Genomic DNA, 20,238 nt, shown 5'->3' on the forward strand with positions numbered 1-20,238 from the left:
AATCATGCAGAGCTCCAATGAAATAAGATGATGCTTCTTTTCTGAAAGGCCAGGAATTCCAATGTCAAACTTGAGTCTTAGTGGAAGAACCCTTCTCCTGAGCAGTTGGTACTGACCCTGGCCTGGTCCCTGGGTTGGGGGAGGGAGCTGCACTATGCAAGTCTACCAATGAAGGTGCCATTTACCTCTAAAAAAATTTCAAGGAAATTCCTTTCTGAGCTTTTCACTGGGACTATTCTCAAAAACAAACCTTCTGAGACAGTATTTCTGAAAGTGGATCATTATTACCCTGGGACGATAATAATTGTTTCTCAATTTAAAATAAAAGCAGAATCTAATTATATGACATTTGGAAATGGTTAAGCAAAGGTGAGCAGTTCGACATGCTACTGTACCTGCTGAAGAGGGGGGAGGAAGGGCAACAGTGGTTCCCAAGCTCATCTGACCATGAACTCTTCCTTCAAAAAAAAAAACAGAATTATTAAAGGTCCCCAGGAAGATCTGAAGCCACCAAGGTCAAAGGTCAATTGTCCCTTCATTTATGTCCTGTTCCAACATTACCTCCACAGATTTTACTGACAATTCTGTAGATATTTCTACCCCTTCAGCTCTATTCTTTACGAATTTACATCAGCAGGTATTCACCCCGTGTGTTGGAAGGCCTTTACTATAATGAAAGAGTGTGACTGCTTTTTTTTCTAACTCCTGCAAAAGGACAGGTCGCTGCTTCTGATGTGTTCCACGGCACTACTTTATCTCTTCATACCTTTACCCAGGGGTCTTTCCCTCATGTACACATATTTTGAGTTGAAATCAGTGGAATTTTTTTGGTAACATGATTTGATTGCCTTTCCCATATTTATTTTCAAAAAGCGATGGCTTCTTGCATCAGGAACTATGGAATGTACTTTGCTTCCTATCAGGAGAAAGTAAAGTTAACCAGCCAGCTTCTTGCCACGGCAGGTGGGGGTAGGAAGAAACCTACTCCATTGCCAGACCTCTGCGGCCACCCCACTGCACCCCATATTTCTAATCCCTTTGTCTCTGTCCCCAGAACAAGAAGTCAGTTCTGTTTGTTTGACGAGGGAACAAAAGGCAAGCTGAGGACAAAGCAGAAACTGACACCCGGCAACCCCCCCCCCACCATGGGATGTAAGTCACATTCCTCAGGCACTCCTGGCTGCCCTAAAGGACAAAGAAATAGTTAACCAACAGATAACACAATCCTGCAAGACTGAAGTCTCCCTCAGTTTACAAATGTCTTAGCAGTTTACAAGAAGGAGCATTTCTACCAATCAATAACCTAGCTTCCGGAAGGGAATGTAGATACAATTAAATGTCCTTATAATCTGCCCCCTCCAGGAAGTTCCCAACCATCTAGATGTTAACGCCTTGCTAGAGGGCAAAACAACCTTAACTTGATAATGGCAAGGCCTCGGTATCCTGTGAATCTTTTTTAACATATGAAAGCATTTTCTCAACCTCCCTTTTTCCTTACTTCCCCCAACCCCATGGTATATAACAGCCTCCTCTCACAACCTGGGGCAGCAGTTCTTTCTGCCCATGGGTCCTGTTCCCGTGCTTTAATAAACCACCAATTTTGCACCAAAGACACCTCAAAAATTCTTTCTTGGTTGTTGGCTCCGGACTCCACCCCACTGAACCTCACCTATATTCCACAACCTCATCGTGTTGGCCTCCTGGTACCTCAGTGAGCTCAGGAACCTTAGGAGTGACAGCTCTGTCCTTTCTCTGGATCAAGGGATCCTGGAATCCAATCTGAAATGAGAGAAAAGTAAATCTCTTATGTAAAATATACTTTCCAAACTAGCTCCCGTTGCTCCTCCTTGCTACTAATACTGAGTCCCAGAGACCACCACTTCCTGCAAGGCCCCGAGCCACTAGCCCCACATCAAATCCCAAAGGATTCTAGGGCAACCAACCACTGAGGAGCTTTCCACAGCTCAGGACTTTCAGGACAAAAGCTGGGAAAGTCCTGAACAAACTGGGATTGGTCACTCAGTTCTCAAAGCACCTTTGACAGCAGTCTTTCCTGGTAAGAGCAGAGAGTGAGGGTAACAGAACCTCCTTTCTAGTGACTCCCCCTCTTGTCTCTAAGGAGCTAGTAAGCAAAGAGCCAGGCCAAGATAATGACCAGTGGGGAGTCTGGCTCTCCCCCTCCTCCCCTTCAGCACCTCCCAACGACCCCCAGAATCTCCTCTTTCTCTCCCTTTGTCCTTAAGTCTTGGTCACGGAATTTCCCACTTTGTTACTTCCCTTATCATGCCTTATTAGTAAGTCATTCTAATAAGGGGAGTCCCCTAGAGACTGGGCATAGAGTCAGCACAATCAGGTGGCCCCTGGGGAATGGGAGGCACAGCCATTGCCATGATGGAACATTTAGGCTCTTTCCACCTCATTGTTATTTGTGACCAGTGGGGTTGAAAACAATCCCGGTCTGGAATGGTTTCTTCCAGAAACTTTGGCTGAATCACAGCTTCCTGACCTAAGATATAAAGAGTATGGTCTACACACAGGGTATTAAAACTCTTTTTATTATTTATATCAGTTAGGATGTTTCTACTGCAAGTAACAGACAACCCTGTTCCAACTGATTTATAAAATAAAGGGATTGTATTGTTTCATAAAACTGGAAAGCCTAAAATAGGGAAATTTTCAAAAGCTGTTTGACTTGGTGCTCCGCGAAGTCACCCACGATCTAATGTTTGGAAGGTCTGCCCTACTTTTCATGGTTTTGCTCCATCATAAAACTGGAGTCATTACCTCCAACAAAGGTTTGCTTTTTGTCACAAATTGGATGGAGTGGAATCTACAGGGCATACTTCTTACGTCAGCTCCTATATTTGTGCTTGGATCTCTGTTCCACCAGTGTAAACCAGTCACAAAACACTAACTGTTCACTGGTTTCCCAAAACAAACAAACAATCAAACAAAAATACCATTCTCCCCCAGCATTTAAGGAATCTAGCAAGGGCTGAAGATTTGCAGACAAAGGACCAGTCACCTCAAACCTTAAATACTCCACACCTGGAGGCTCTCTCAATCTCCCACATGCATCCCAGCAATTTTCCTGCCTTTCAGGAACAAACCAGCCCTCACTGGCTTTTGCCCCCCTGTCAAAACCCAGGGCACTAGTGGGCATGCTCCTCGGTGGATCATGGTGGCATCTTCCTTTAAAAGGTGATTTGCCCCACCTTGAGGCATACTCACCACACAACCAAGAGGAGAAGGGCCCCTGCAGGGACCGAGGGCTAGCGTGGGGCAGTATCATCCCCTACTCCCCCACCTAGTGTGGCAGCACGTTCTAGCTCCTTCCACTGCAGTGTGTCACCTGGAGAGATGTTAACAACAAATTCTTATTGGATATTTGGATGAATTTCTGCAGTTTTCATCATTTATTCAGTTCCATTATTACACATTCTAAGTGTTATAATGTGAATATCTTTTGTTCTCTTTCTCTCAATTCGAATACATTCAAACTACTCTATTGAATATGTAGTTTTATTCTATTAACCATGCAGTTGCATTTATGTATTATTCATTTATTACTTGAACAAACTAGGCTAACAAAGAATTATCCAGTGGAATTTCCAAGGACTTTTTGAAGAGATTTTAAAATAAATAAGTAAATATGTACATACCAGATATAAATACATAAATCCATTCTTCTTTCTTCAAAGTAATGAGGCTTTTCCTCATAAGTATCTTCAATATCCCTCTTCAACTTTATTTATACCATTAGCGTTATCATCTAGGCTCTTAACCTTTTTAAAAAGAGATTACCAAAAAAAAAAGAGTTTACCAAAAAGTTATCGAAAACTTCAATCCCGGGGATGCCTGGGTGGCCCAGTTGGTTAAGCATCTGCCTTTGGCTCAGGTCATGATACCAGGGTTCTGGAATCGAATCCCACATTGGGCTCCTAGTTCAGTGGGGAGCCTGCTTCTCCTTCTGCCTGCTGCTCCCCCCTGCTCCCCCTGCTTGTGTTCTCTCTCTCTCTCTCTGACAAATAAATAAAATCTTAAAAAAAAAAAAAACCTTCAATCCTGGGACAGAGTGGCCAACAGCCTGCAGAGCAACATGGCTAAGTTTTATTGTGACACATTCCTCACCCATGACTCTCCATCTGTGAGAGAGACACACTGCAGCAGTAGGAGACACACAAAGAACATGAAAGTCTACAACAACCGCTGCATTTCAACCAGGAAAAATATCCCTCCTACTCCATTCTCTGCCCCTCCTCCTGCAGGGGCAATGATCCCACCTCCCCCAGGCTCCAGGGCCCTCCTTGCCCCAGTATGAGGCCAATGCCCCATATGGGGGGGGGCCCTCCCATGATGCCAGTGACGGGCCCTCCTCCTCCTGGGATGATGCCAGTGGGACCTGCTCCTGGAATGCGGCCACCTATGGGACATGCCAATGATGCCTGGGCCCCCACTGATGACCCCTTCTGCCTGTCCCATGTTGGTGCCCACTCAGTCAAGAATGACTCGACCAGACAGATCAGGAGAGACAAGAACCTTTCTATATTCATTTTATATTATTTGTTGTACTTCATCAGGAGATCGTGGTGCTGTGACTCTGGGTGTTTTCTCACAACAGAACAAGGAAGACTTGCTCCCCCTTCCTATCAGAGAGAGAACAGTTTTCACAGGGGAGTAATGGGACCCAAAAAAAAGGCAATTTTCCTTTGTATTGTGAAATGTGAAAATAAAATTGTCAACTCTTTCACTTAAAAAAAAAAACAAACAAAACTTTAATCCAGCCCTCATAAGCTATCCCAGATTCCACACAGTATATTTGAATTAGTCAAGTTTTACTCAGTGTTATTTACATAAATTCACTTATTCATTGTTAAAAACCCAATATTAGGTTACATTTGCATTGTCTTTTAAAAATTTCATTTTTAAACTGAATTTGCGAATATTAAAAAGTAAGTACGAAACATGGTTTAAAGCTTGGGACAGAAGTGACTGGAGACATTTTGGTGGAGAACGTGTTTCACACACAGGTCACAGGCTCACTCAGATACTCCCGTGCTGTTGCCTGACCAGGCCTGGCCGGCTCCCCATCAGACCTTCTCACTGCCACATTTCTACCACCTTCCGCATTTCCCAGCCCCACACAGTCCCTTCCCCAGTGAACACTACCCTGCATCTCAGCTGTGGCTAGAGCCAGAAAGTCTCCATGGGACTTAGTAATATGAGTGAAGAGTGCTCATGAACACCAGCTTTGCAGCTTTGAACATGAAGCAAGATGCGGATGGAAGGCTGGGTCTCCCTGACAACAGACAACTTCAACGATGGTGTCTAATATAAGACCAAGTATTGGCAAGGATGGGTAATGAAATAATCTGCTTTGTCCATTTCATAGTCCAAATTGTACTCTCTAACCACGGGTACTTCAGCCATTTCTTGTAGTACAGTTTATTCAACACCATGATTAAAGTAAACAATAGAATAAAAACATAATTAAGTTTAGGCCAGAACTGCCTTAATAGAGACTCGAACAAGCAGCTGGAGAGATGCTTGGCTCAGAAATAGTGTTGTTTGTTTTATTAGCTCATACCTATCGCTCTGCCTGCCCCAGGTGTGATACAGTCTTAGAGAGAGAAGAGACAGAAATATTGAGACAGAGAATTGGCCTCTGTCTCCACGACACCAAATCAAGAACAGCCTCCTTCTATATCTTATGTCACCACCAGGGAGATGCTGTTGGCAGAAGACAGAGTGGAGCGGCTTCTTTGGCGGAATGAGGTTGCGATGCAAACAGCTCTGATGACATTTCCTTGAGTGGCACCTGTCACCTGCAAAGCCACTTCTGCTTCTCCGTCACGCCCCAGACCTGAGATGGCCACCTAGAATAAACCATCTGAAACCCGCATGTCATCACAGATGGGGGAGGGGGGAGGACTGTGGTCATAAGTGACAATGTCTTCGCAGCAAGTTCAAAAGCCACAGTTTAAGTGAATAGAAATGCTTTTGTCCGATAAACTTTTTTTGTGTAGAGTTTACCTACAATAAAATGACCCCATTTTCAGCATATAGCTCAAGAGGGTTTGGCAAACACTCTGCACCTATGTAATCACCACCACAGTCAAGATAGAGAACATTGCCATCACTCCAGAAAGTTCCTCGTGCCCTTCCCTGGAAATGCCCACACGAAGTGTTTTTTATTTTTTAAGGCATAGAATCATTCTAAAATTGAAGTACCATGAAAAAGAATCTGTTCACTTACCAGAAATCACATTTAGATCTTAAATTCCTAACGTAAAATCAGCTCACTTCTCTCAGTATTCTTTTAGCACAGACCAGCTACTAATGAGAAGCCACAGCCATAGCCCTTTCAAACCTGGCTAATATTTGAAGTGTAACATTCACCAAAAAATCTGAGTGGGAAAGGGGTGCTTTAACCCACTTGACATATTCTGAAGTTATAAGGCCTCCCACTAAGGCTACATGATAGATCCCTCACATGGGTGAGAGGGTTGGGAGAGGGAGAAGCAGAAATGGAAAGAAAAAAGACTTCTCTTAAAATACATACCATTGATATATTTACTTAAAATTATATATGTGTGTGTATGTGGAAGTTGAATTTAAAATACAAATAGAAAATAATTACAGAGACACCTCAATTTTTGCAAAAATTTTAAAAGTTTCCTAGTGAATTCCCCTCAAAACATTTCTTGCTTTATGTCACATCAAATAATTTTCTCACCCCTCTTAAAAAATAAAAACAAACTACAATCTAGAACAGATTATTGACTGATGGAAATGGAGTCTGAGAATTTGGAGTGAAAAGTGCTTTCTCAGCTTGCAGCTCAACATTCTGCTCTGAAAGTGCTGCCCTCCCTACTTCTCCACAAATCAATAATAGATCAGACAAGAACTTTCTCTGCTGCTACTTTCTAAGAGATGCAGAGAATCGGGCACGGCAGGAACCCAGCGAGAATTCCTGATCCTAAACCCCATATCCATCTCTGTCACGTGCAGTCTGTGAAGACATTCTGGAATGAGAAGGCACTTTTCAGCCTGCTTGCTTCAAAGTGGGCTGTAGCTAGGAGACTCTAGTGATTTCTAGTATGACTTCTTAAGAAAACGTTAAAATTGATGCATACCACTAGAAAATGAAATTATGGCTGAAATTTTATCCAAAAACTGACATTGGTAAGGAGATCCAGGAGGAAAAAAAGTGACAATTGCACAACAACAACAACAAAAGACTTGTCTTAGTCACTTTTTAAAATATAGAAACAATTCATACTAATAAAAATATGGTAAACTAGAAAGAAGAAAAAAATTACCCACAATTCTACCTCCCAGAAAGCTCTGATAAAATTTCTTTTGGGATTTTTCTTAACATAATTTAAATTGAACTGTATATAACATTTTGTATCCCAATTTCTCACTTAACAATTGTAATGTGTTTACTTTACATTCATAAATAATTATTAATAAACTTTTTTAATGGTTGTCATAAATAACTCCAACAAAAGTAATGCTCTTACTTCCTCAGTGTTGGACAATTAAGCTGATTCCAATTTTTTGTTAAAACTGTGGTTAATATGTTTGTATGTAAGTCTATTTCTGTATTTTGGGATATTTCCCTAGAATACATCTTAAGATGTGCAGTCTCTGCATTTGGGTATAAAAGTTTTACAACTCTCGTGACATATTTTCAATTTGCTTTACAAAAATCTAATCGTCTCTTTTTAGGGCAAGTTGGCAGCGTGTATCAAGATCCTCACAAATATTCCAAACCTTTGTTCCATTATTTTCTTAGAGAACAATCAGAGGTATATGAAATGGTTTTGTTTAAAATATTATTGCAGTATTATTTCCATTACCAAGAAAGTTGGTCACAATCTAAATGTCCAAAACTAAAGAAGTGGTTAGAATAAAATTATGGTAGCCATAGAGTATACTTATACATCACAGGGATGGAACTGGAGGGGATAACGCTAAGTGAAATAGATCAAGCAGAGAAAGACAATTATCATACGGTTTCACTCATATGTGGAACATAAGGAATAGTGTGGAGGACCACAGTGGAAGGGAGGGCAAACTGAATGGGAAGAAATCAGAGAGGGAGACAAGCTACGAGAAACTCTCGACTCCAGGAAACAAACTGAGGGTTCCCAGGTGGGTGGGGGGTGGGAGGATGGGGTAACTGGGTGATGGGTATCAAGGAGGGCACATGATGTGATGAGCACTGGGTGTTATATACAACTGATGAATCATTGAACTCTACACCAAAAACTAATGATGTACTATATGTTGGCTAATTGAACATAATAAAAAAATACTATTTTCAAAAAAAATTTAAAAACATGTAAAATGTCAAAATATACATACACTTTAAATGAGAAAGTTAGAATATAAAATTATATGTATAATATGTCAATTATATTCCTAATTACATATGTATGTGTTCACAGAAAAAAGTCTAGAAAGAAACACATCAAAATGTGTATAATGATTTTTTCAATGACTATTTCATAAGGGATGTTTATAAGTGTTCCTTGCTATATTCCCTGTATATATATTTTTATATATTCAGAGTATTAACCCTTTATTGTATTTCTATGATCTATTACATTTATGTAAAAGTATATTTGTATATATATACATGCGGATTGAGTAGAATTTTAAAACATAAAAATAGAGACACTTCAATTCTTAAAAAATAATTTTTCAAGGCTTATTTTTTGTCTCTTTTGTTTGAAAAGAAAGATTGACTAATTTTTCAGGCTGGGTTTTAACATTTCAACACAGGCACTGCACTCCAGGACTCAGTAAATACTTACTATGTAACCACTCAGCTCTCCATCACCTACAGGGTACATTCCAAACTCCTCAAATGCCCACAAAGATACAAGATCCCTCAGCATCTGGCCTCTACTCCCTATACAGCCTCAGCTGTGACTATCAACCCTTCCTGTTCCTGCCATCTGTCCTCCTGGCCATGGGGATGGGCATTCACTGAACAGAAACATACTTCATCCTCTCAATGGGGGCAGTTCCTACAAGGCCACAAGACTCTCCCTAGCTGTCACTACTTCCGAGGAGTCTTCTGTTTCCTCCTTCCCTGCAGGCTGCTGCATGGCCTTCCTCTGCGCTGCCACCATGCCTTTGCTAGTCTCGATAATTGTATTCATCACACTTCCTCTTGAACGCCTGGGTACTCACTGCACACTCCTTTTTAGAATGTCCGTGAGGGCAGAATTTGTTTTTCCTGTTTTGCTTATTGCTATAGGCTGGGTGTGCAGAAAAGTACTTAGAGGACCCAAGCAATGTTCAAATGTTTATATGACTGACTGACAGAATAAATGAGTGAATGATTGATGGAACAGATTCAGCAGAAAACCTGAGTATCTAAAACACAAGGTGTCTGCCTGGCAAGGGCCAGAAGTCATGCCAAAAAGGAGGCAGAAAAAGATGAAGATATCCAGAGACTTCAAAGATAAGTAGCTTGGCCAGGTGGAAAGAACATAGACTTTAGTCAGAAACACTGCTATCTGACTTTAAGAAAGTTCCTCAATTTGCACCTGTGAAATAAGACCTTATACTCATTTGGTTGTTGTGAAAAATAACTGAACTATAGATATAAATACACACATGCAGAGCCTTACGTGTCATAAGCATCCAGTCAATGTTTGACCTTTCTCCTATATCCTTACATTATAGTTTGGTCTAGTTATTGCTATACCTATGAAAAACTGATCACAACTTTCTAAGAAAAAATGCACTGGACAAAATTATTTTACTGTAATTTTTTCAAAGATAAATCATCCTAGAAGAAAGTCAAGGGGAAGATGTCAGACGTCATAACCACGAGGAGATGTGCATGTGTTTCCCGTACTGCAGGTGGGGGCCCCGGAGGTTACTCAGAGGTGAGTTTTGTACAGAACAGAATCTTACACATTTCAGCGATGGGGCAAAGAAGTATTCCCAGAGCACAGAAAAACTCCTCTCTTACAGGTTTTGTTATCCTTTCTATTGATGAGACAAGCATATACCATATTAAATTCTGTCCTAGAGCCATTTGGCTAAATGTGTGGATGTCTAGGGCCAAAAATACATTCATTGATTTTGGGATTAGACTCTATTAATATACTTTTCAAACAGATATTTCTGTTCACCTTGAAGCGCTGGGGCTCATGTGCGGCTGGATGGTGGGGAACACTGGTCTTACCATACAACAAAAATAAGCTCCTCGAGATCATTAGGGCCGCAGATGGGATGGCTGCCCACCACAGCCTGTTCCTGGTGAGCTGACACCATCAGCGATGTTGAGCTGACTTTCCTGGAGCAGACTGGTGGATCCACAAGGCTCACTCGGGGCCTCCCTGGCGGAGGGAGAAGTGTCCCCACAGCAAAAGAGATTTTTACTGAGAAATAGAAAAATGAGCCATGGGGTTAGAGCAGCAAGAATAAATATTCTGCTGCCAGGATCCTAAAGATTCTTTAATTTAGCAATGAGCACAAGCTTTTATCGCTTCCACCAAAATTCATGGTTCCTGTATCTGGTAGCAACACAATTAGCTGTCATTCAAATAGTCATTGACATGGAATTCTTAGTTTACCTACTTATACTGCGTCATCAGCCACGTGGGATTTTGTCAGTATCTTCAGTTGTGTTTTGCTTTTGTTTGGGGCTCTGCTTCTATGTGTGAATATCTGTGATAGATGGATACAAAGATGAATCCACTTGCCCTGAGTGTGTTTTTCCCCTTGGCATTTTATGTCATAGCAATCATCAAAGTTCCCATATTTTAAAGTATTGCACTTCCTAATTTGGTTAGTCAACTTACTTGGCTGCTATCGGCCAAAGCCAGATAAAGGGCAGTGGGAATAACAGGCAGGAAACAGAGCTAAGGGAGGTGGGAATTCACCGTAGCAGCTTGGCTACAATTAGGTGTCTGGGGAGAAGGTGTTTGTTCCGAGGTAGGGGAGACAGAAGGGGCAACAGGAAACCAAAGAATGGAAAAAGGGAGCCTCTCCAGCAAGTGAAAGGAGGAGGAGTAGACAGAGACAAACACAAGGTAGCAATGCCAGCAAATTCCTGGTGGGCACCTGAAGGCAGACTTCCCGGTGGGGGGGGGCTTGGCCTTGGGGGAGGTACAGATGGTAATTAGGACCTGGGGTAGTTGTTTAAAAAGGACAAATCTCCTCCAGCACTGCTATCGGGTAGGAAAATTCACACAGACACAAGATCTAAGGCAAAGATGGAGGGAGGCATGGTGGACTGGATGGATTGACACATGGGCAGAGGGCCAGGCAGGTGGATGAACAGACAGACGGGCAGTTAGATGATTGTTTATGGGAATACAGTAGCTATTTTTAGGAACATTAGAGAGGTCCCCTGACCAAAATTATGTTCTCTGTAGGACTTTAGGAATGCCAACATTAGAAATTCATTCCTTTCGAGTATTTCTTTGTGGGGTGCTTGGATCTCTGGATCAAAATGAGCTTGTTAGGGGCGTCTGGGTGGCGCAGTCATTAGGCGTCTGCCTTCGGCTCAGGGTGTAATCCCGGTGTTCTGGGATTGAGCCCCACATCAGGCTCCTCCGCTGGGAGCCTGCTTCTTCCTCTCCCACTCCTCCTGCTTGTGTTCCCTCTCTCACTGGCTGTCTCTGTCAAATAAATAAATAAAATCTTAAAAAAAAAAAATGAGCTTGTTTAGAAACTAGTTGGGGTGGGGCATAGGAATCTATGACTTAAGAAGCTCTCCACCTGAGTTTTATATACACCAGTGTTTGAAATGCCTGAACGAAGGCATCATCCCTTGTCCGGTGTAAAGTCCACACTGGATTAATCAGAGCCTTCCTTTTTTTTTTTTTTAAAGATTATATTTATTTATTTGAAAGAGAGAGAAGCAGGCTAGCTGCTGAGCAGGAAGCCTGATGCAGGGCTCGATCCCAGGACCTGGGATCATGACCTGCGCTGAAGGCAGATGCTTACCTGACTAAGCCATCCAGACGTCCCTAATCTGATTCTTCCTAACAGACACTGGTGGAAAGTCAGACAGCAGAAGAATATGGCAAGAACTATTTGGTGGTGGAGAGAGAGGTCTTTCCTCTCTCCAGGTGCCAGTGTAGGGTCCTGGGCAGGAAGAGCCCCTGGAAGTGTTCTGAGGGCTGTTAGGGTGGCAGAGAGAAGAGTCAAACCACAGGGAGTGCCCCTCAGACCTTAGGAACTACCAGTCATGTATTTTTTAAGGTTCAAGTAAAATGTCGACTCCTTCAACAGTTTGTGCCACGTGCATCACCTAAACCCAGAGGAAAGTCACCTATACTTCTGGATTCCTCTTTAGAATGTTGTCTGTACATACTGATGGACTTCATTTATTCACTCATTTAACAAATACTTATTGAGCACTTACTGTGTGCCAGACACGGTTCTAGGCATTGAGGCAGAGCAGTAAAAAAAAAAAGAGAGACAAAAATTTCTGCCCTTGTGGAGCTTAGATTCTAATAGGAAAAACAATAAGAAAGGTAAAATATGCATGATACAGATAAATACCAAGGAGGAAATGCAGCAGGACACAGTAGTACAAAGTATGTGGTTTTATTTTTACTTATATTTATACAGATTTTATTTATTTATTTGAGAGAGAGAGAAAGAGTACGGGTGAGGCAGAGCAGAGGGAGAAGCAGAGTCCATGCTGAGCGTGGAGCCTGATGCAGGGCCCGACGTGGGGCCCCAAGACCCTGGGATAATGATTAATTCAGTAAAGTCACAGGATACATAATCAATGTACAGAAATCTGTTGCAATTCTACACACCACTAATGAAGCAGCAGAAAGAAAAACCAAGGAATTGATCCCATTTGCAAGTGCACCAAAAACCATAAGATACCTAGGAATAAATCTAACCAGAGGTGAAAGATCTGTACTCTGAAAATTCTAAAACGCTGAGGAAAGAAATCGAAGATGGCACAGAGAAATGGAAAGACATTCCATGCTCATGGATTGGAAGAACAAATATTGTGAAATGTCTATAGTACCCCAAGCAATCTACACGTTTAATTCAACCCCTATCAAAATACGGCCAGCACCTTTCACAGGTCATTTAAGCAGAGGCAACAGCAGGTGCCTGCCTCAACAGCAGGATCAAAGGCGCTGAGGCAAGAGCCCGTCGGTGTGTCAAAGAGGTATACCAAGGCGGCCTCTGTGGCTGGAGGAGAGTAAGCAAGGAAAGGAGATGTAGGAGATGAGGTCAGACGGCTATAGGAAGACTCTACCACATGTGCCTCGAAAAGATTTTGTAGATATTACAAAGGTTTCATCTTTTACAAGATGGAAAACTAGTGAAGGATTTTGAGTAGATGAGTTCCCTGATCACTCTTTGACAACATCACCGGCTATTTCATTGATAATAATTTATAGGTGGTAAGTTTGGCAGAAGGGAGATTGGTTTTAGAAAGCCACTGCAATAGTCCAAGGGAAAAACAATGGTGGCTTGGACCAGTGGGGCAGCACAGGAAGCAATGAAAAGTGACCCATTCTGGATACTTTTTTAAGGTGGGGCAAACACTGGGTTTGAAAGAAAAAGAGAAGCAAAGTAGAATTCCAAGGTTTGGGGCCTGAGCAACTGGAGAAAGGCTGTTGGCATTTACTGTGGTAGGGAAGGCTGTTTGGGCAGCAGCTCTGGGGAATAGGGGATTGAGGGATCACCAGCTTACAGCCCTGAGACTAGGTGAACTCATCAAGGTGTTGAGTCTCGAAGTGTAAGGACAGGGCTCTGGGGATCTGCACTCACAGGTTGGGTGACCAGCTATTCTGGTTTGCCCAAGGCTGAGGATTCCGGGATGTAGGACCTTCAGGAAAGCTCTGAGAATACTGAAACCATTGATCCACTATTCAGAGGTGAGGGAGATGAATGAGAAACCCATGAGAAAGAATAGCAGAGCCCCGGGAGACACATTGCCCTGGGAGCCAAGTAAGGAAGAAGCTTCAAGGAAAAGACAGCCCTCAACTCTGTCAGATGCTGCTGATGGGGCAAGTGACAGGAAGAGGGAGGAGCTGACCCCCGGACATACAACAAAGAAGTCACAGGGGGACTCTGGCAAGGGCAGTTTTAGGGCAAGGTGACTGGGACAGAAAGCTGGACTCTGGTGATTCAAGACAGTCTTAGTTGGCCCAGGCTGCTCTAACAAAAGACTGTAGTCTGTGTGGCATAAGTGACAGAAATTAATTTCTCACAGTTCTGGAAGCTGCTAAGTCCAAGATCATAGTGCTGACTGATTCCGTTCCTGGTAAGGACGCTCCACCTGGCTTCTCATTCTGTGCTCACTTACCTCAGTGTGTGTGTGCAGAGACCCAGAGAGACTGGGATCCCTTTGTCTAAGGCCATCAGTCCTATCAGGTTAGGACCTCACCCTTACGATTTCATATAACCTTAATTACTTCCTAAAAGACCTTATCTCCAAATACAATCACATTCAGCATTAGGGCATCAACATACTGGGGGGAGGGTACAATTTAGACCATAGCAAACAGAAAAAATAGAAAGAGAAAAATAAAAACACTTTGAGGGAGTTTTCCTGGGCAGAAAAGGGGTGGGGGAGTGGTAGTTAAAAGGACATAAAGGAAAAAGAAGGCTGTTTGTTTGTTTTAATATGGGTAGAAGGAAAAAAAAAACATGTTTGTATGCTGATGAGAATGATCTAGATAAGAGAGAAGAAGGGTCTTTGAATAGTTGAAAGGAAGTGGGACCTACAGACAGCTTGGGGGATGGGCCTAAACAAGGTGCACAGTTCATTCACTGAAGCAGGAGCAGAGACAAAATTTAGGGACAGAGATGCACATAGGTCTACAGACATAGCGTGCGGACTCCTCAAAATTCTCTTCTGATAATTTCTGTTTTCTTGATTAAATGGAAAGGAAAGGTCATGAGCTAGAGTGAGGATGGGAGCAGCTGTTGGCAGTTTGAGGGCTGCGGGAAAATAGGAGGGTCATCTAGGAGAGTAGGAAAGTCCTGTAGGAAGGAAATATAATTGCCAGGGAGCATTCAGGACTCGCTTCGAGTTGAGCACTCCATCAGAATGGAAGTCAAACACTCACACCTTAGCACAATCCAGTATGGTTATCCCAGGAGGGCTGGCACACAAGGCTAAGGGTTAGCCGACTTGGGGACTAGTCAGTCAGGGTTTCACCATTCACTTACATGTGTCACTTCATCTCTCTGAACCTTCTCAATTTTATCTGTGAAATTGGGATATTGTGTCTGCACTGCCTTCCTCAGAAGAATCATGAGATGGAACCTGAGGAACATCTTCTAAACTGTTAAGTGTTAAACACATCAGAGATTCCTAGAAGACTAAAGCAGGTAAAACTTCAGTTGGAATAGCAAGAGGAAACGTCCTCAGGTCCAACTGAGGTCTTGCCAGGAAGGATGGCCTAAGGGCACTTAGGAGAACAGGTCGCAGGTGACCTACAGGAAAACGACATTGAACAGGACACACTCGGCCAACGACTACTAGTTGCTGTGGTCTAGTGCTGGTTGAAGCTGGTTAGCTGAGGACATGGCACTCTGCAGACACCCAGGATCCAGGCTGCCCCTGGTCCATACACACTTTTTGTGGTGAGTGAGAAATGGGCTCCCCCTTTCCTGGGTGGCTCAATCAGTTAAGCCGCTGACTGGATTTTGGCATAGGTCATGATCTCGGGGCCCCAAGTCAGGCTCTGCTCTGAGCTGAGCTCAGAGTCTGCTTGTCCCTCCCCCTCTGCTCCTCCCCACCCCCAGCTCGTTCTCTCTCATGTGCTCGCACTCTCTCTCTCAAATACATAAATAAAATCTTTAAAAAAAAAAGAAATAGGTGCCCCTTCCTCAAGACCCTTTACTCCCACATATCAGAACACTGTCCTGATATACTTGGCTTGTTAGAATAAGATATTTGCTTGACATAAACCTGAAAACTTGTAACAAATATGAAAATCTACTGTGTTATTGTGTAAAAGGCGCCCCCTGGGGTTGTGTAGTGCACAACACACAGCAGTTGTACACACAGCTGACCCTTAACACTCACCAAACCCTTCACTGACCATCACCTCACAATTATTTCCTTATGTCTCTATTTAAAGTAATATCAGAATATAATGTTGTTTTTAAGTTTTCAAGATCAAAATTGAACATTATTGGCCTTTGTACTTTAGGCTTTACTCTCGGCAAACCTGGATTAGAAGAGGTCTTCGAAGGTTACCGACTTCCAGGAAGGATTTTACATATGCATTCGGCAGGTGGGAATCCAGGGGTATATATTATATATTATTATATATAATATAATGATATATTATTATATATAATATAATTATATATATATTATGTGCACTGTACAAGCAACCATTTCGAGAAAAACAAGTTAGATTCTCATTTCACAGGGGCCCATTTTTCTAGTCAAATGCTACAGACTAGAAGCTGAATTTAAGGAGAGAGAGAATCACAAAAGATCTCTTAGCAAGGTCAAATCCAGTTTTCCTTTCTCACGCAGACCCTGTCTATTTCTTGGATAATTGCCACCTTGTGAAATAATCACTAATAATAGCTACCTCTTAGTGGAGTCCCAGCCTGGCACTCAGCTGAGCACTTTAAGTGTATCATTGCATTTAACCCTCTCGACCACCTTAGGAGATCAATATTATTAGCTCACTTTACAGATGAGAAAACTGAGTCTTGTAGAAGTGAGGTAATTTTGCCCAAAGTAAATAGCCAGGTGGTTGAGGAGTTAGGGTTCCAACCCTCTCTCTTGGTATTCATGGCCACTTGCTGCCACTCATGGTGTGCCAGTTCCCTTGGTGCTTGATAAAATGATGACCAGGATGGTGTAATGAGCCTTTTGGACACCTTACAAACCATGAAATACTGTATTTCTAAGTTTTAAGAGCTCAGCTTAGCACTAGAAGACATACTGCTGAAGCGAAAAATCATGAGCGGTATTTACCTGTGGGGTCTAAGTCTGTCATTTGGCATCCTGAACATTACGTGTCCCCAGAGCAAGGCAAACCTGGCACCATACTTTGAAAACTAACTCAACCAATAATATAACTTCTGTATACGAGGGCCAGGTAGTATTACCAAAATCTGCAGATTCCAACTTTAGAACTCAGGGAAATGTTTCAGAGCTGAAACAATCAACATCTTTTTGGCCAAGTAACGGAACAGCATTTTCTCTACAAAGCCAAAATTCAACAGTTTAATTCAGTTATAGCCCAGACCCACCACACCTGTCATTATCGCCGCATTCTTTGTGAGACTCCCCCTAGTGGCCCACAAGCGTCAGCTTCCTGAGCGAGCACACTTGGAGGAAGATTCGGGAGTTTCTTAGCAGTTCATTCTTTGTGTATTTGATGGAAACCGGTCTCCTCTATTAAATGTGAAGGGTGTGAAATGACAGCCTAATCACCCCCCCCCCCAATGGGACCAGTAGGTGAAGGACCTAGTGATTTTACGAGGATGAGCACTAAAAACCCTTGAAGCTCTGAAATCGCAGGGACTTGACCTACAGTGTGAGGGCCAGCCCCACTGACATCACAGATCCTCCCTGCAGTCACAATGCTACTGAGCCACCCTAGGAAGGTGCCCCTGAAACACAAAGACTTTAGTCAGATTGCAACCAAGTTTCCTCAGAGCTTTGCTTTCTGAAAGACAAAATAAAAAATCTCTTCTCCCTTTCAAAAAAGTCAGATCAACAAAAAATAAAGCCCAGGAAATCAAGCATCATGAGCTCAGGTATTTATCTCATGGATTATTCAAGGTCTCTAAATTCCCATCCTTGATGACCTTACTTATATTTCTTACCACATGTAAACAAGGTAATAAATCCCAAAGGAGATCCTTGGATGGCTTGGGCATAAAAGAGCGAGCAATCATTTCCTATTATTTTATAACAGTTTGATCTAAGTGTATGCATCTCAACAAGGTTCCTAAATGTCTAATGGAAGTACCTGGGACGATTAATTCTTCTAGATGACTATGGGTGTGATGGGGGCCTGGTGAAAAATTTATGTAGGGGAGGACAGAAGAGGGGAGCATAAAATAAGTTGGAAGCCTCCCTTAAGCTTCACCGTATGTACAGAAACTGTCCTTACTTTTAAAAAATAATAATGATCACCACAAGGCAAAAATTCACTTGCCTTAGTTCCTGATCTGATTCAGCATTCTGGTTGCCTAGATACAGATGTAAACAAAAGTGCCTCCCTGACTGCGGAGGAACAGCCGACGGAAACTGATGGCCCCCTTCCTGGCCCAGTCAATGACCAAGAAAAGAAAGCAAGTACTTTTAGACATTAATAGTAAAAATAGAATATTTTGTTCAGCTTCTTTAAAGCTTAGCGTTGTTCAGAGAGTTCTCAGGAGTCCTAGAAGAGTTGTTTTTCTTTTCACTCTACCTACATTTCTTGTTTGTTCTGCTTTGACAAAGTGACTGATGACCACACAAGCCGAAAAGAGAAAGGGTCTCAATATGCGAATACATTCACTGGACTGACTTTTAATATGCAGGGTTAAATATGAACAAATATTTGATAATTATTTTTTGTAAAGATTCAAAAGAAACTCTGATAAATTCAAGATAAAGACTTTAGCTTTAACATGAAAAAGAGAATAGCTATATAAGTTTCTTTTATTGGTGCTTGTCGTTAATGAAAAAGAACATTCAAAGAAGCAGTATTTTAGATCTCACCAGGGGACCCAGCCTCTGGTGATGGTAAGAGCACTGGAAAGCCAGCCCAGTGTCAAGCATTGGTTTTTGGAAGCTGTTGGCTGTAGCACCCACTGGCTGTGTGACTTCCAGCAATTACTTAACCTCTCTGTTTCCTCTTCTATGAAATGGGCTAATTAGGCCTATCATCCAAAGATGTGAGGTTCGAATGAAGCACTAAGCTAAAGCGTTTAGCAAGTAAGAGAGATTCAGTGAGTCACTATGATATGATTATTATTATCGTCTATATGATCTGCGGTAAGTCTGTTACTGCTCTAATCCTCAGATTTCTCGCCTCTAAAAATAATCATCTTAAATTCTTTCTGCAATAGGGTAGGATTTCAGTAAAGATGATGATTCCCAGCTTACAGGACATCATATATGTGAAAGTATTTTATAGGCCTTAGTTAAACCGTAAAGGAACACAGCATTTTAAAGTATCGTTATAAAACAGGTGAAAACTGACACATGTAAAAAGTCCAGGAATAGCCACCAAGTTGTTTGTGAGAATTGTTATATAATTATATTCTAGCTTATAGGAATAGAGATGAAACAGAGCTGCCTCCTAAATGCAATTAGCAAAGATATAAAAATTTACGTACTATCTTAGCTACACCAGAAATTGCATAGAAGAGGAAACAAATAGGCCACAATGTTAACAGCTTTTGCTTTCTATAGGTAGAACAAGTATAATGAGAATTTCTTTTTTCTGTATCTTTTACTTTTCTATATTTTTCCAAATTTCCTCTGTTATCAGGTTTAACATTTGTTACTTTAAAAGTATATGAGTTGTAGCTGTGCTTTTAAGATGATGTTATTTATGGTCTTCAAAATAAGACTTGAAAATAACATAAAAGTAAAAGAGATATATCCAGCTGTTTCACTTGAGAGGGGGAAGGAGACAATCATCCAGTAATTTAGTGTCCTGGGACACAATATTCACATAGTCGTTCATTCCACAAAAGGGAATGAAAGGGCTCCTAGGTGCCAAACATGGAAGGCCAGGGGGCAGCCAGGTGCAGAGGGGATACCACAGACAGACCAGTGCAGGGTCACCGTGGAGAGGTGAGAAGGAGGAGCAGGCATTGAGTAGGCCAGGAGCCCGGGTCCAGCTCTGTTCCAGCTCGAAACTAGAGTCAAAACACAAAGCAGGGCAGAAGGCCAGTCACGTTCTGTAGGGAGTTAGGATGGTTTCCATAACATGGACCCCTGGGTACCCAGTGGATCAGTGTATCCATCCTCTAGGGGAAGACCTGGCTTTGGAGCCTCAGACGCCACTCAGCAAGGGGGAGAGAGGGCCTAAAGCACGATCGTGGTGGTCACTGGCTCCATTTTGAGCAGCCTTGAGCCTGTGCTGGTCATCCACTGCCAAGTGGGCAGGATCAGGAGAGCCCGACTATTGTCAGGGGGTCTTTATTAGTTTCCTTGATAATAGACTCTTTTTTTTTTTTTTTTTGGTACGTTTTATTGGAGGAGAGAGCTTTCCAGTTAAGTCTCTGAGGTGCTAAATTAAAAAG

General features: G+C 42.2%; 1 protein-coding gene, 1 long non-coding RNA gene and 1 pseudogene across 2 annotated transcripts in view; 2 read left to right on the forward strand and 1 right to left on the reverse strand.

Annotated features, from left to right (window-relative positions):
* Positions 1 to 395: 395 nt before the first annotated feature.
* On the reverse strand, positions 396 to 3,341 carry LOC117801420. The gene is made up of 3 exons (XR_004623907.1): positions 3,232 to 3,341; positions 1,670 to 1,779; positions 396 to 458 (listed from the first exon to the last, which is right to left on the reverse strand). It is a non-coding gene; the product is annotated as an uncharacterized LOC117801420 (long non-coding RNA).
* A 758-nt stretch (positions 3,342 to 4,099) lies between these two features.
* LOC100480022 lies at positions 4,100 to 4,681 on the forward strand (annotated as a pseudogene).
* Positions 4,682 to 9,833: 5,152 nt separating this feature from the next.
* The window catches only part of FAM81B (family with sequence similarity 81 member B), a 61,211-nt gene continuing 50,806 nt past the window's right edge, over positions 9,834 to 20,238 (forward strand). Inside the window, 4 exon segments of the mRNA XM_011235567.3 lie at positions 9,834 to 9,911; positions 17,618 to 17,725; positions 17,727 to 17,751; positions 18,194 to 18,291. Coding sequence (XP_011233869.3) covers positions 9,834 to 9,911; positions 17,618 to 17,725; positions 17,727 to 17,751; positions 18,194 to 18,291 — 309 coding nt within the window.

The sequence above is a fragment of the Ailuropoda melanoleuca genome, chromosome 3 (genome assembly GCF_002007445.2).
Source record: "Ailuropoda melanoleuca isolate Jingjing chromosome 3, ASM200744v2, whole genome shotgun sequence".
Taxonomy (NCBI): domain Eukaryota; kingdom Metazoa; phylum Chordata; class Mammalia; order Carnivora; family Ursidae; genus Ailuropoda; species Ailuropoda melanoleuca.